Source organism: Pollachius pollachius (assembly GCF_949987615.1).
Source record: "Pollachius pollachius genome assembly, chromosome: 11".
Taxonomy (NCBI): domain Eukaryota; kingdom Metazoa; phylum Chordata; class Actinopteri; order Gadiformes; family Gadidae; genus Pollachius; species Pollachius pollachius.
This window is the reverse complement of record NC_136944.1, coordinates 16,526,673-16,540,047: the sequence shown is the minus strand read 5'-3', so window position 1 is coordinate 16,540,047 and position 13,375 is coordinate 16,526,673. Positions and strand designations below refer to the sequence as shown.

Genomic DNA, 13,375 nt, shown 5'->3' with positions numbered 1-13,375 from the left:
CTCTCCCTGTTTCCTATTTGATCCAGCAAACCAACCCTGAATCCTGCACCAAAACCCCCCCCCCCCCACAGGGTAGCGACAGGGCCCCGGTCCTCCTTTGATCCAGCCGGAAAATGAGAGAAGGACAAATGCAAACAAATGAGAGAGAGTGGAGCCCGCCTGTAGGGGCCCTCACTGGGGATGGTGTTTGACTGGCCCGTGACCTCATCACAGGCCTGCAGCTTTTAGGAATGATGTTGGGCCTTTCTATTGGGGGAATTCCAAGTCTCTAAAGTGCAGAAATGATGCTTAACCATCTCATGGATCATCTCTTTATCCTATAGAGTGCCATAAACATCTGGCCTGCAGAAGGCCAGGAGCCCGTCCAAACTTCCCCCAGTCCTGCCTCCCTTCCCTATCTGGCTGTTTCTCTGTGGCATCAGCTTGGATGGCTCCCTTTAGAACAGTAAAGAGCATTCATCACTAGAGCTGTCTCTGTAGTTGTTTTGTTTAATTTTTTATAACATGTCAGCTGCCCTGAGTGGGTGACCAGTTCGCCCCGCTCATATCCACACTTGTAGACACAGTCCCCAGGTGGGCCTGATGGCCCCTCCTTCCAGAGCCATCTGTTACCTTTTCAGCGCAGCGCAAGTCTACCCCGGTGACATGATGACCACGCCTGGTGCCCTCCTTTCATTTCGTTAACCTCCCTCTCTCTGAACTCTGTCCTACAGCCCAGACAACAGGTTGTTAACCTCAGGAGGTCTGACTACTTTATGTCAAAGCAGCAAACGGGGCATTGCTTTGGGGCGTAAGTGACATCGCTTTTTTTTGGTTTGAAAAGTCGTGAATGAACAGCTGCCCTGGAAGAATGTGAGTGCGTCTTGTGTGGTGGAGTGATTTTGCTTTCAATGCTTTCTGTGCTTTGTGTGTTGTTACATCGGAGACAATGAGTGATGGGCTTGTAGTTGACCAGAAACAAATAATTTCTGCTCATGTGTGTGCTTGTATGTTTTGCATGGAGATGTTCCCTTGCCTTCTGCCTGCTTCTTCGTGTGTGATTGACTGAGTGGGTGGCTAAGTTGTGTGTGTGTGTGTGTGTGTGTGTGTGTGTGTGTGTGTGTGTGAGAAACCCACACGTGTTTTCTCCGTGGGCCCAACAGCTCTTTGCTTTGTCACGCTGAGCACAAACATGAACAGAACGAGCCAAGGAAGTGGACCAAATCCGCACCGATGTGAAATGGAAGGGAATGTTCTACCGCATTTTCTACTACTCTGTGCCAGCATCTTAAGGCGAGCGGCCATGCATGTGAGCTGGGGAAACCAAGGACTTATCCTGCTGACCCATATTCAAGCATTCTCAACATGCTAATCACAGCTGTCTATGTTTGAGAAACAGAACTAGACATGCATCTGGGTCTGTCTGTCGGCGCAATCAGTTCAGTGTGCAATAGCAGAGAAACGGCACAGGTCCTGGTTTTGAGAAGTGATCGTGACTATACACTTGACTGATTTGACTCCATATCGGGACACACATGGTTCACACGTTTCCTATATGTTGATATATCGATGTTAGCACGCTACAGGGAAGGAGAGAGTGAAGCTGTGTGGAGCAAAGGAGAGGTTCTGTGGATGCATTCCAACTGGTTTTCCCACACAACCACTGGTTTGACTGGCTCCCAACCTCCTGTTTGGGTGTGTGTGTGAGTGTGAGTCTGTGTGTGTTTGTGTTAAGTGAAAGCAGCCTCGATTCAAAGTCCTAATCAGCACGATTAATATCACACTACAGACCTCCTTTTTTTTTGCGTCCTAGCTAAGCTGATAAACCCAATGTAAACCCCAGCTGGCCCTTTGGTTAGAACTTCTTTATTCAATTAACCGTAGTTATTCTACAGATTTGTGTTTTCTTATAAATTGTACTCTAAATATATTGTTTTGATACTCAACCAGAAACAAAGTTGAAGCATATACATTATATCCCATTTAATGTATTTATTGAAAGGTTTATTATGCCAAGTATGGGTGTGTGTTTTTTTTATACGGTTGCGCCTGTGGGCTCCATATTGTTACGTCATCTATGTTTCCAATTATAGAGGGTGAATGTGTGGTTGTGTCTATCAAGAATTGTGTGCAAATGCTGTGCTGCGGTTTTGAGAGACACACAAAAAAAACCACATATTTTCTTCTTGCTGTGTGTGTGTGTGTGGGGGGGGGGGTTATTCTCAAATACTGTGGGAACTTCCACTTTTATGTCATAATAGCGGTCAACGCCCCCCCCCCCCCCCCCTCTTCTTCCACTTGGTCCAATGGTTTTTAAAAGGGCCACTTTTGTGTGCGTGCGTGTGCATGTGTGCGCCAGAGAGAGCGGTATTCCTCATAGACGAGACTTGGGAGTGGAGGTGGTGTGAGTCATAAGGAATGCGTTCGAAGGCCGTGGGTTCTCGCGGTGTGTCGAAGGAGCAACAGAGGACACATTATGTCCTTGTATGTAAAGGCCAGAGGATCCCGGCGCTGCTTGCGATTGGCCGCCGGCGGGACGCGGAAAGAGCGACGGTGCCGGCGTCGTCAGTGTCCCACAGCTGTACAGAGCAATGTGTGACCTTTCGTGGAGACACAACGCCGTCTGTGACTGACGGGGGGGTGGGCCACATTTGGGGGGCCCTTTCCCTCATCAGATACCAGAACAGGACTGTATGGGGTCAGCATTTAGGGGGTGATGATGTCATATTCTTGTATAGAGGGCAAGTCGGTACTAAGAAGCCAAGTTTTAACCCAAAAAATAAGAAAAAGTCAAGCGTGAAATTGAATAACTACTTAAAAAGTAATGGAGGGGACACTGTTGGGTTTTGTGGCATGTAATAATTGTTACAGAGTGCATTTTTATCACTTGACTGTGGTGGGGAGTGTTGGGTTTTTACGAAGGTTCTCAGCACTCCTGCTTTGTTTCACTGAGCTGTGATCTTGGAAGTTATTCAGGACATCCACCCAAAACTTTACAGCACAGCATTCACATCCTTGACATTAAGGTGTGTCTTCCCCTGCCTCTTGTTTGGCCCACTCAAGGCTAAAGGCTGAGAGAGAAGGTTCCCCTAACCGATGAGAATCATGAACATCCACATTTCCCAGACTCACCATAAAGGACCGACATCCAGCATCAGATAGATCCAGTGTCAACATACATCCAGCATCGTATTACATCCAGCATTAGATGCATCCAGCATCAGATACAACAAGCATCATCATACGTCCAGCATTATTAAGATTATATACAATAAGCATCAGATACATCCAGCCTCAGATACAGCCAGCATTAGATACAACAAGCATTCGATACATCCAGCATCATCATACATCCAGCATCATCATAAATCCATCATTAGATGCATCCAGCATCATAATACAAATGAGATGCAAGTAACCCTTGCTCAGGCAGCAATGACTCCAGGCTACAGATTGTTTGGCAGCACTTCAGGTGACACACATAGGTCCAAGACACGCACACACACACACACACACACACACACACACACACACACACACACACACACACACACACACACACACACACACACACACACACACACACACACACACACACACACACACACACCTTTCATCAATAGTTGAGGGTCGATTCAGATGGCACCCTGGCATTCGGCCTAGGGTGGGGGTGGAGTGGGTGGCGGGTTGTGTTGTTGAGATGATGGCAATGGAGAAATATTTGATGTCCATTCATCCGCATACAGAATTTGACTTTAAGACTTAGTTAAGACTTGTAAGTGACGAAGTGTGGGTGTACGTGTGTGTGCACGTGCGTTTGTAACAGTTGCGTTGATTCTGTCTGTCCACACCGGCGATAAGCCTTGCCTCGGTAGCTTTCCAGTACAGGTGATTGAGTAAGATTGTTTTGAGGTCATCGGTCAGGTGCTCCTGCTAATGGATGGACAGAAACCCAGAGGTCTGATATAATTGGTAACACGCTGCGGCCCATTAGAACATGTTGTGGCTGTACTAAACATGTTCTCCTCTTGACCCCATCCCCTTCAACGAGAGAGAGAGAGAGAGAGAGAGAGAGAGAGAGAGAGAGAGAGAGAGAGAGAGAGAGAGAGAGAAGAGAGAGAGAGAGAGAGAGAGAGAGAGAGAGAGAGAGAGAGAGAGAGAGAGAGAGAGAGAGAGAGAGAGAGAGAGAGAGAGAGAGAGAAAAATAATTGTGAGGGAAAGACTGTTTGATATTTTTATTTTATGATAGCTGTCTAGTTTTCAAGGGTTCCAATATAACACAATGGGACAAGAAAGAGAGAAATGCATACTGAACGCTGACACAATGCATTATTTATCGGTTGTTAGTTCTCGGTTCATTGTCACAATGCCAGTTTATTTATTTGGGAAGTTGGTGGCAAATAAACGTTTGTTGAGTCAATCGTATTAGTATCACTAGTTTGTAGCTATTTAACAGTCCGTTTGGCTTGTTTACCATCCAATTAGGTGGTATTGTTGCTGTTGCTGTGTAGACCCCGAGCCTTATGGTTTCCGTTGTAGGACCGCTGGAAATTGACAGCGTAACCTATTTGCATGTCTCTCGCCTTGCTGTGGGACTAAGCAAATGAGCCCAAAGCTGCATGCAACATGTGGCTCCTTAGTCCAAGAATAAATAACTCCCAAGGCAATGCAATGGTGAGATCAAATAAACATATTCCAACAGCGCCCAGCTCTCTCCGGGTGTTTTAATCAAAGGGTCCCAAAGATAAGGAGATGTGAGAAACTACAGGAGTTGGACTTTATTTCACATGGCCCTGAACACTATGTGCTTAATCGCATCCATGCACAGCGTCCCAGACGGGAGGGGCCGCAGGGGGACTGCACAAGAAGTTCTGATCCCGGCTTTACACTCACGACGGCACTTCATCACCGCTCCTCTCATAACACAACCCTCCAGCCGCCACGGAGCAGTGACCGAGGAAACCTTCCCTTTAATTAAATACACTGTTCACTGTTTAGTGATTAGAGCTTGGGCGATGTATCACTATGGATCGTCCCCCCCGCCGCGAGACCAGATCATCTAGAGATTTAGTTTTGTGGCATGGCGAAGGAGCTTCAATGATGTCTTCCGTTTCTCTTTTAGCCCAAATCAGCATATAAGAATATTATAGGGGTAGTTTTAAAGGGTATTAAACTTGACGATATACTATAAAACTGGATCGCCAGTGGCAGAGTTATAGTAGGGGGTGGATATCACTGCCAACCTATTCCTATTAAAGGCTGGACAGTAAATGTCACCGCCAAACAATGTTTATTTATTTTTATTTAAACCCTAAATTCTTCCTCATAATAGACATATAGCCATTGGCTGTGTTTAATTGGCAATTGAATTATGCATACACCATTTCTGACAACGTGAACGTCCACGACAAAAAAAACAAAATTTGTCTGATCTTTTTCTCTCAATGGGTCACCCAGCCCTTTCAGCAAAACTTTTAAGCAAGCTGTGCGCCCGTATCAAGCTCTGCACTAGTATTCTTTCATGCCTGGAAGATCTTGTTCCGCTGAAGAAGAATAAAAGCCCATGGGGGGGGTTCTTCTGTCTGGCACACAGCCAGACTCCCAACGCACTAGGCAGGTGCCAGCTGTCAGGTGTTCTGCTGCCGCTGCTGCTGCCACTGCCACTGCTGCTAGGATTATCAGTGAGACTGGTGGCTACCATCTCCTCCTCCACCTCCTCCTCCTCCCCGGCCCATAATAACCACCACAGGAGGCTGGCCACCTGCAGCCACTTCTCTGACATAGGAGGCGGGCGGGGAATGGGGGTGGGGGGACGCCCAGAAACAGGAAGCCGCTCTTTAAAAGCCATTTTCAAGCTGCTCTAAACCCTGAATGTCCCCTTCCCTGGCTAACAACCAGCACTTAACTCAGCCAGACGACAACAAAGTCACACTTACTGTGCAGTGAAATAAAATGAATGAATCGTCGGGTTGCTGCCGTCGATGTTTTTGAAACACAACATTTGTGCAACGGGGGAAACTGGATCAAAAGGGAAACGTGACGTTCAGAGAATAAATAAAAGATTTAGAAACAGTTTAATTAATTTCTTTTTTTTTTTAACAGTCAAATGCACAGTTGCAGAAAACATGGAGATGCACAATTCTGAAGCACAAAGAACCACAGAAACGCTTTGAACTTTTGTGTCTTTACCTGCTGACCGTTGACTCTCGTTGTGGATGCTGTGTCTCCCTCAGCCGACCACATCGATGTGCTGCGTGTGCTGGAGCTGTCAGAGGGCATGGAGGGCGTCGCCTTGGACTCTGGCCTCTGTACCAACAGGAAGGGCTTGGAGGAAGCGGACCTGGCGTACAGGATAAACAGAAGGATCCAGCTCAGCGCCCCAACCAAACAGCTCTTCCCCGGTACCCAATACAATACTACATCACGTCCAACTACTATGGTCCTGTCATGCCGTGTTATGATATGTTACGACCTGCACTTGTTTCATAATCAAAATCTATCATCATCTTCAGTCAGTTAGGGGCTCTGCGTGTTAGGATTATGTTGCTACACGCTGTGTGCTCTAGCAACTGTTCCTACAACATGTTCCTTCTCCTATCCTCAAACTTCTGCTACTCTCCTCTATTTCTTCTATTTTCTTTTTCTCTCCCCTCCCCTCCCCTCCTCTCCTGTCCTTTCCTTTATTTTCCTTTCCTCTCCTTCTTTCCTTTCCCCTCCTTTCCTCCCTTACTTTATTTTATTCCTCTTACCTCATCTTAATGCCCCTTCTTTACCTACTTATTTCTTTCCTTTACTTTTCTCTTTACTCCCCCCCCCCCCCCCCACACACACACACACCTTTTAACTTTCCCCTCATTTCTTCTCCTCTTTCATCCTCTCCTCTCCAACGGTGTGTTCCCATTCCATCGGTCCCATCAGCTCTCCCCCGCTCCCTCCGCTCTCATTGATGAACGTATCCCCCATAAACACCCTCCCAGACTCCCCGTTCCCGGAGGACTTCTCCCTGATGACCACCCTGAGAGCCACGAAGGACACCCAGTTCTTCCTGCTGTCCGTGTACGACCAGCAGGGGGCGCAGCAGCTGGGCCTGGAGGTGGGACGCTCCCCCGTGTTCCTGTACGAAGACCACCGGGGACTCCCCCCGCCAGAGGACTACCCCACGTTCAAGAAAATCAATCTGGCCGACGGAAAGTGAGGATTAGGCCCCGTGTTTGGCCTTCACTCCCTTGTCGATTTCTATAGATATCGCTGAGCCTGTGTTATTTTAATATATGTATATATATATATATATATATATATATATATATATATATATATATATTTATATTTAGTCAGATATCTTCATCCTGCTTGCTTAGCACTAAGGAGTTGTGTATCCAGATCTATTATCTGCCTGTTCTGCAGATCTAATTAGTCTCTGGGCCACTTGGGCCTAGGATTTACCCCGTAAGATCGAAGGCTGGACAGGCCACAAAGACTGGTTTTGTCGTATCTGCAGATTTTCTTTGCATTGCTATCACAACATTTCCGATTATTTAGTACCCCGAACGGTTGCAAGAGGAGGGATTCTTGGCATTGAGGCCCAGACAGGGAAACGGACGTTAATGTATGCAATAGGTTATCAATACACTTGACTCCATCTTCAGGTGTATTAGCTACTTTATGGAGCTGCAAACTCCATCCATCACAGTTCCCAGAGTCTTTGTCGTTTCCTTGTGTTTTGTCATTTTGCTTCACACAATCCCACCCTCTGATTCAAGCAGTTATCGGGCTGCTTATTATTTATATGTACATTGTAATTATGTCTTCCTGTTGTCTTTTAGCATATATATTAGTCTCAAAGGTTACTATAGGGAAAGATGAAACGGAGCATGAAAGTAATTCATATACTGAACAGTGGGATTTGCCGTGACATTTAATTATCTGTACAGTGAAGTCAAATTCAGATATCACGGCAAACATTTTAATCTTTTAATCGTTTAGACGCCGCATTCAAGTAGGGATTTTAAATGTATTTTCTTTATAGGGGGTTCAATTTCTAATTTCTTTAGCCTTGTGTGAGAAATTTAATACAAACAAAGAAAGCATATAAAGGCAACAAACAAACAAAATATGTTTTTAAAGAGGGGCAGGATTCTCTTGTGGTTAGCATTTATTAAGCGTTTGGCTCCCACTCCAAAAGTTTGGGCTTCAAACCCCAACGTCTACTCGTAGCCATCCCTGAGCAAGATGCCCCTATCCGTTCATGTATGTATCCCCTTTGTCTTTGTCAAAGCATTGTCTAATACTTGTGGTGGTTGTGCTGGTGTTATTTCTGTATGTCAGGTGGCACAGGATAGCCTACAGCGTTCAGGGCAAGACCGTGACCCTCTACGTGGACTGTGAGAAAATGGAGACCCTGGATCTGCTGCGTGGGGACGCCGCCGTGGTCAGCACGGAGGGCGTGACCGTGTTCGGGACACGCCTGATGGACGAGGAGGTGTTTGAGGTGGGAGCGCACCTCGAATGACCACCTTTATGTTGATGGCAGTACAGCTATGGATGGGAGACGGGACATGAACTTTAGCATCGTCTTTTGCTGTCCAAGCTGTTGATGTGAATATTCACTGCCCCCCCCCCCCCCCCTCATTATTTCTATGTAAGCGTTGTTGCCAGCACATAGTCACGAACCGTTACCTTTTTTTTTTACCTAAAACATACACTATTCTGGGCTGTCATGTAGTTGCATAGCAACCAGTCCCTGGGTGATGCATAAGGATACATAATAAAAAGCAACTTGGTGATACCATTAGGAGGTAACGCCAGACACTGACTCATCCATTTGAATCATCCTCTGAAGCAGTCTAATTATTGGTTGTAGGAAATGTCTGACTAAATAAAGTAAAACAGACACACACACACACACACACACACACACACACACACCCGCGCACCCCACACACGCACCCCACACGCACACCACACCCCACACCCAAACAGACACACACCCCACACCCAGCAACTTGGCGTGAAGGCTTTGATGCACTGGTGTTATTTTCCATTCATAAATAAACCGCATTCTCTCTAAAGTGCTACATGTCTGCCACACCGACGCAGAGTCGGTTGAGTCAGTGAGGAGTGAGTTGGGCTTAACGTCATGTGTTTGTGTGTGATGTGCTGTGACTAAGTTGCCCACAGTTCCCCCTGTCGGGCCACCCCTGATGAGGGTTGACGCAGGTACACCAGGGAAGGGAGGGGCGGGGCGGGGGGTCAATGAAAGGGCGTGGCGGGAGAGGTGGCGAGGGACCTGTCGAGCCATACCCCCACCCTGCTATGAGCTCTCCCCAGCCATTGCAAAAAAAAAAAAGATAACAGTAACTCCACAAGTCCCTGTTTTCATTCTACTTCTATCTTATAATGACTCTGGGAATGTATAGTTCAGCCCATTAGCCCACCACAGTGGAGGGTGTATGTGTTTGTGTTGAGTTTATATGGCGGGTGATCGTGAGACCTTTGACTCCTTGGTGGTGGAATTCCTGCAGCCGTCCCCTGGGGCAACGCACGGCAGAGGCTCGCTCCTTATTATCTGTAATCGGGGATGGATAGGGTTCCATGGGGGAACGACCCCACTGTGGTTATACAGTCATTACGTTCGGAGTCATTATTTCTGCTGGAATTCCCGCATGGTATGCAGGTGTGATTGGCTGGTGTTCATGTACGGGGAAATATTCGGTTTGAACCGGGGATGTTAGGATTAAACCGTGGAAGTGGAAGCCCCCGGTCTTTGAGTCCCTCTGTTTTCGGTTGAGTGACTGTTATTGTCATAAGTTCTCGGTTTGTGTGCTTCCCATGACAAAACGCAATCTCTGTTCCCTTGTCGTTCCATGTGAGACTTGGCTCTAAATCAGTCGCCCACAGCCTGGAACAGATCAGCTTACCAGCCGCCCCCCCCCCCCTCCCCAGACACACACACCCCTCAACCCTCTCTCTCTCTCTCTCTCTCTCTCTCTCTCTCTCTCTCTCTCTCTCTCTCTCTCTCTCTCTCTCTCTCTCCAACACATGCCCTTAGGCACAGTGTCTGTACAGAGTAGGATCAAGAGTCTAAAAAAGATGGAGGAAGTCAGAGATGTAGGATGGAAGTTGTAGGCTTTTAGAAGAGGCCATCTTCCAGAACACCCTGAGGAGACGCAGATAAAAACTTCCGTCCCCACCGACGTTAACATAACACAGCTTCAGCCCTGGAAAAGTACTGAGGGACCGCCTTATTAGCAGTCCCTTTTCGGTCTCTCTCTCGCTCCCTCTGTCTCCTTTGTGTGTGTGTGTGTGTGTGTGTGTGTGTGTGTGTGTGTGTGTGCGTTATCTCTCTCTCTCTCTCTCTCTCTCTCTCTCTCTCTCTCTCTCTCTCTCTCTCTCTCTCTCTCTCTCTCTCTCTCTCTCTCTCTCTCTCTCTCTCTCTTATAAATGCGCTCGCACACACACTTCCCCCACTTTCACCCAGGAAGAATCAGATGTCCTTTTCCGCTGACACGGGTGCAACCACGCCTCCGGGTTTACTCACCTTGTCGATAATTCCTACTTCTATCACCGCGCCGACGTCCGCGCCCTAGCCCTCCCCTAGCTGCGTTTGCCTGAGTCCTATCATTACCTTAATTGCTTCTCCCGTGCCCCCAAGTCATTCTCTACACCCCAACACCCCCCCACCCCACCCCCTTGTCGCTCTCGCACCGTGACAGGAAGACCAGTGTTTTCTATTCCCTTATAGAAAAAAAGGGGAAAAAAAAAAGGGAATAGAAACGCTGGATTGCTGTGGTCGGATTGCTGTCAGATTCCTGTCCCCGAGCGGAGACATTTATGTGGGGGGGCAAGGGTCCGTCGCCCCTGCTACATGCCCATGTTTGGTGTGCTGTTAAAGTTCGATCTCACCGCTCGGACTCGTACGCCCTTGTACCGAACGCCCTACAAGACGCCCTTGACAAGACACCGAAAAAATCCCCCCTTTGGACAGTTTCTCATCCTCCCACAGACTTGAGAAAAAAGATGGGTACTTCTGGGGATGAGTCATCTAATATAGCCATGAATCATCTTGTCTTACCGATCAATTTATTCCATGAGATGCGTCGGGTGTTGGTGCGAGCTGCTGGTTTTTTTCTTGTTTGTTTATGTAAGGCTTCATCGCCTCTGACCCATGGCAGAGAGGTATCAGGGGACCCAAAGCAAGGCAGAGCTCGCCGATTGGTGCGCGCTAAGCTAAAGACATACAGACTCCAGTAGGTCCACAAACACACATTTCTATGCTTCTGTTTGTGTGTGCGTGCACATGCTTGTGTTTATTGCGAGGCATAGCTTTGTGTGATCCCCCCCCCCCCCCCCCCCCCCGGGGTCCGGCGAGTACCAGGGGAGTACAAGCATGCAGTGGGGCGGTTCATGTTCAGGCCTCTTGTTCCCAGGCCCCGGGTTCCCTGGGTCTGGGGGAGGAGAACATGAACGAGGAGGAGACCGGTGTTCCGGCCCTGTTTCCCCCAGCGTGGGAGCCTGGGTTGGGGGTCTAGGGACGGCACTCGCCCCCTGATGCCTCTATTGCTTCCAGATTTGCCTTCCAAAAAACCAGCGAATCGCTCCGGCGTTCTCCAACACTCAGTTGTGCAAGGCCCTGCATGTGTTTTGAGCTGAAGAAAACATGGAAGTGAATGTCCTGATGGGGTTGCGCTCCCGCTTGGCCACTCAGTGCCCTGCTCACGGGCCGCTCCCGCCCGCTGACGCTGATGTGCGCTGGTGTAATCCCTGTCAGTGTTATTTCGTGACACACTTTTGATCTTTTTCGAAATGCTTACTTTCAGGATTACTGGCAAAGACATGTTGAGGCCCTGACCTTTCGGGAATATTGTATGAGGCCGGCTTAATCCAAGCGGTCAGAGTACAATTCTCATAGAAAAAAGCCACATCATTGCAGAATGAAGTGAAACGAGTCGAGGCTTGCTGTGGATATATCCGCCCTGGTTAATGATTTTTGTTGAATCGCAGTCAGATGTTTTGAGTTAGCTGACAAGCATCTGTTACACTTCAGGCAAAAACAGAACACCAACTAAGGACCAACCAAGTGCTGTTTTATTGCAGTAAGCCGTAGATTCTTAGAAACATCTGCACTCCGCAGTCACCCACTGAGAAGCCAGACTTCTTTGTTATGACTCCTTTTAGAGGCCTAGAATTTATTAAATCAGAGGTGAGTGTCTGGTTAGGAGGGGACTGGAACTCGGTGGTCAAAGCTAGAAGTTGAATGAAGGGACACATCTGAAGAGTGGGCCGGTCTTAACTCACGGTACCTGAACCAGAGACTGTTGTCCCACAGATGACTCTTAGATGTGTCTCCGTACATGGATTTTGTGTGTCATAAACGCCCAAGGTCCTTCAGTGGTTTCCTGTCCAGTGCCACACACAGGGTTTCCCCTGCTAAAAGCCTTTACCGCTGAAGAATGATGAGTACGCATGGGAACCAGTAACAGTAACATGAGGAAGGCGGCTGGGGTACTAGTGGTTAGGATGTTTGACTTCCAGACAACATGCTCTGGCTTTGATCCTCAATGTCAACAGTCTACTTTTAGGTATCCTTGACTAGGATGATTAATTCCTAAGATGGCCTTTGAATTCAATGCATCTCAAAGTTTCTTGGGATTAAAATTGTCTACTTCTCCTGAGAGCGAGGAGCTATGAATTGTTGAATACATATAATTTTTATCATGTGATTTAAAGCGAAGCCGATTGTTCCCTTATTGCGCTCTGTCCTTAAATTAATTTCAATAACCGCATATTAATGGCAGCAGCATGTTTATATACCGCTTAGAAGACTTAATTTGAATTGTATGCAAAGGAGCACTAGCTGGTCACTGAGTGAGTTCACCAGCAGGTCACACGTTGATCTAGTGCGTTGGTCTGGCCTCTAATTCCTCTTTAATGAATAACAATGATAACTGCTTTATCGAGTGTATAATCTCCATACGAATTGATCACAGCTGCGCAGCTGCCTCTGGATACCGTTGCACTCTCTAATGTGCATGTCGCTTTCTTTCAATTTCCACCGATTCTTATCCCCTTCCTTTCCAGTTGCAATGCCCCAGGGGATATTTGAATTTAGTTGGCAAGGCATAATGAGCGGCGATGTTGCACACTTGTATTCCACACGGCCCCGGACGATGCAGCGTGGGCGTAATAGTGTGGAACGTTCAGGAGGATATTAAGAAATTAGTTATTTTGAGGGGGGGTTGGGGGTTTAATAGGAATTATGGGGTGCTGCCGTCCTGTCTGTATTGTGATTTGTACACAGTAGTTATTCAGTCCTGGGCTTCGAGAGGGGTGTGGACGAGGTCATTGACACGGGGATGAGAGGGAGTGATTTGACTGTTACACGTACGCAAATGCCTTG

General features: G+C 47.5%; 1 protein-coding gene across 1 annotated transcript in view; it reads left to right on the top strand.

Annotated features, from left to right (window-relative positions):
- The window catches only part of col5a3a (collagen, type V, alpha 3a), a 52,614-nt gene that overhangs the window by 2,779 nt on the left and 36,460 nt on the right, over positions 1 to 13,375 (top strand). Inside the window, 3 exon segments of the mRNA XM_079746156.1 lie at positions 6,213 to 6,380; positions 6,957 to 7,170; positions 8,305 to 8,467. Coding sequence (XP_079602282.1) covers positions 6,213 to 6,380; positions 6,957 to 7,170; positions 8,305 to 8,467 — 545 coding nt within the window.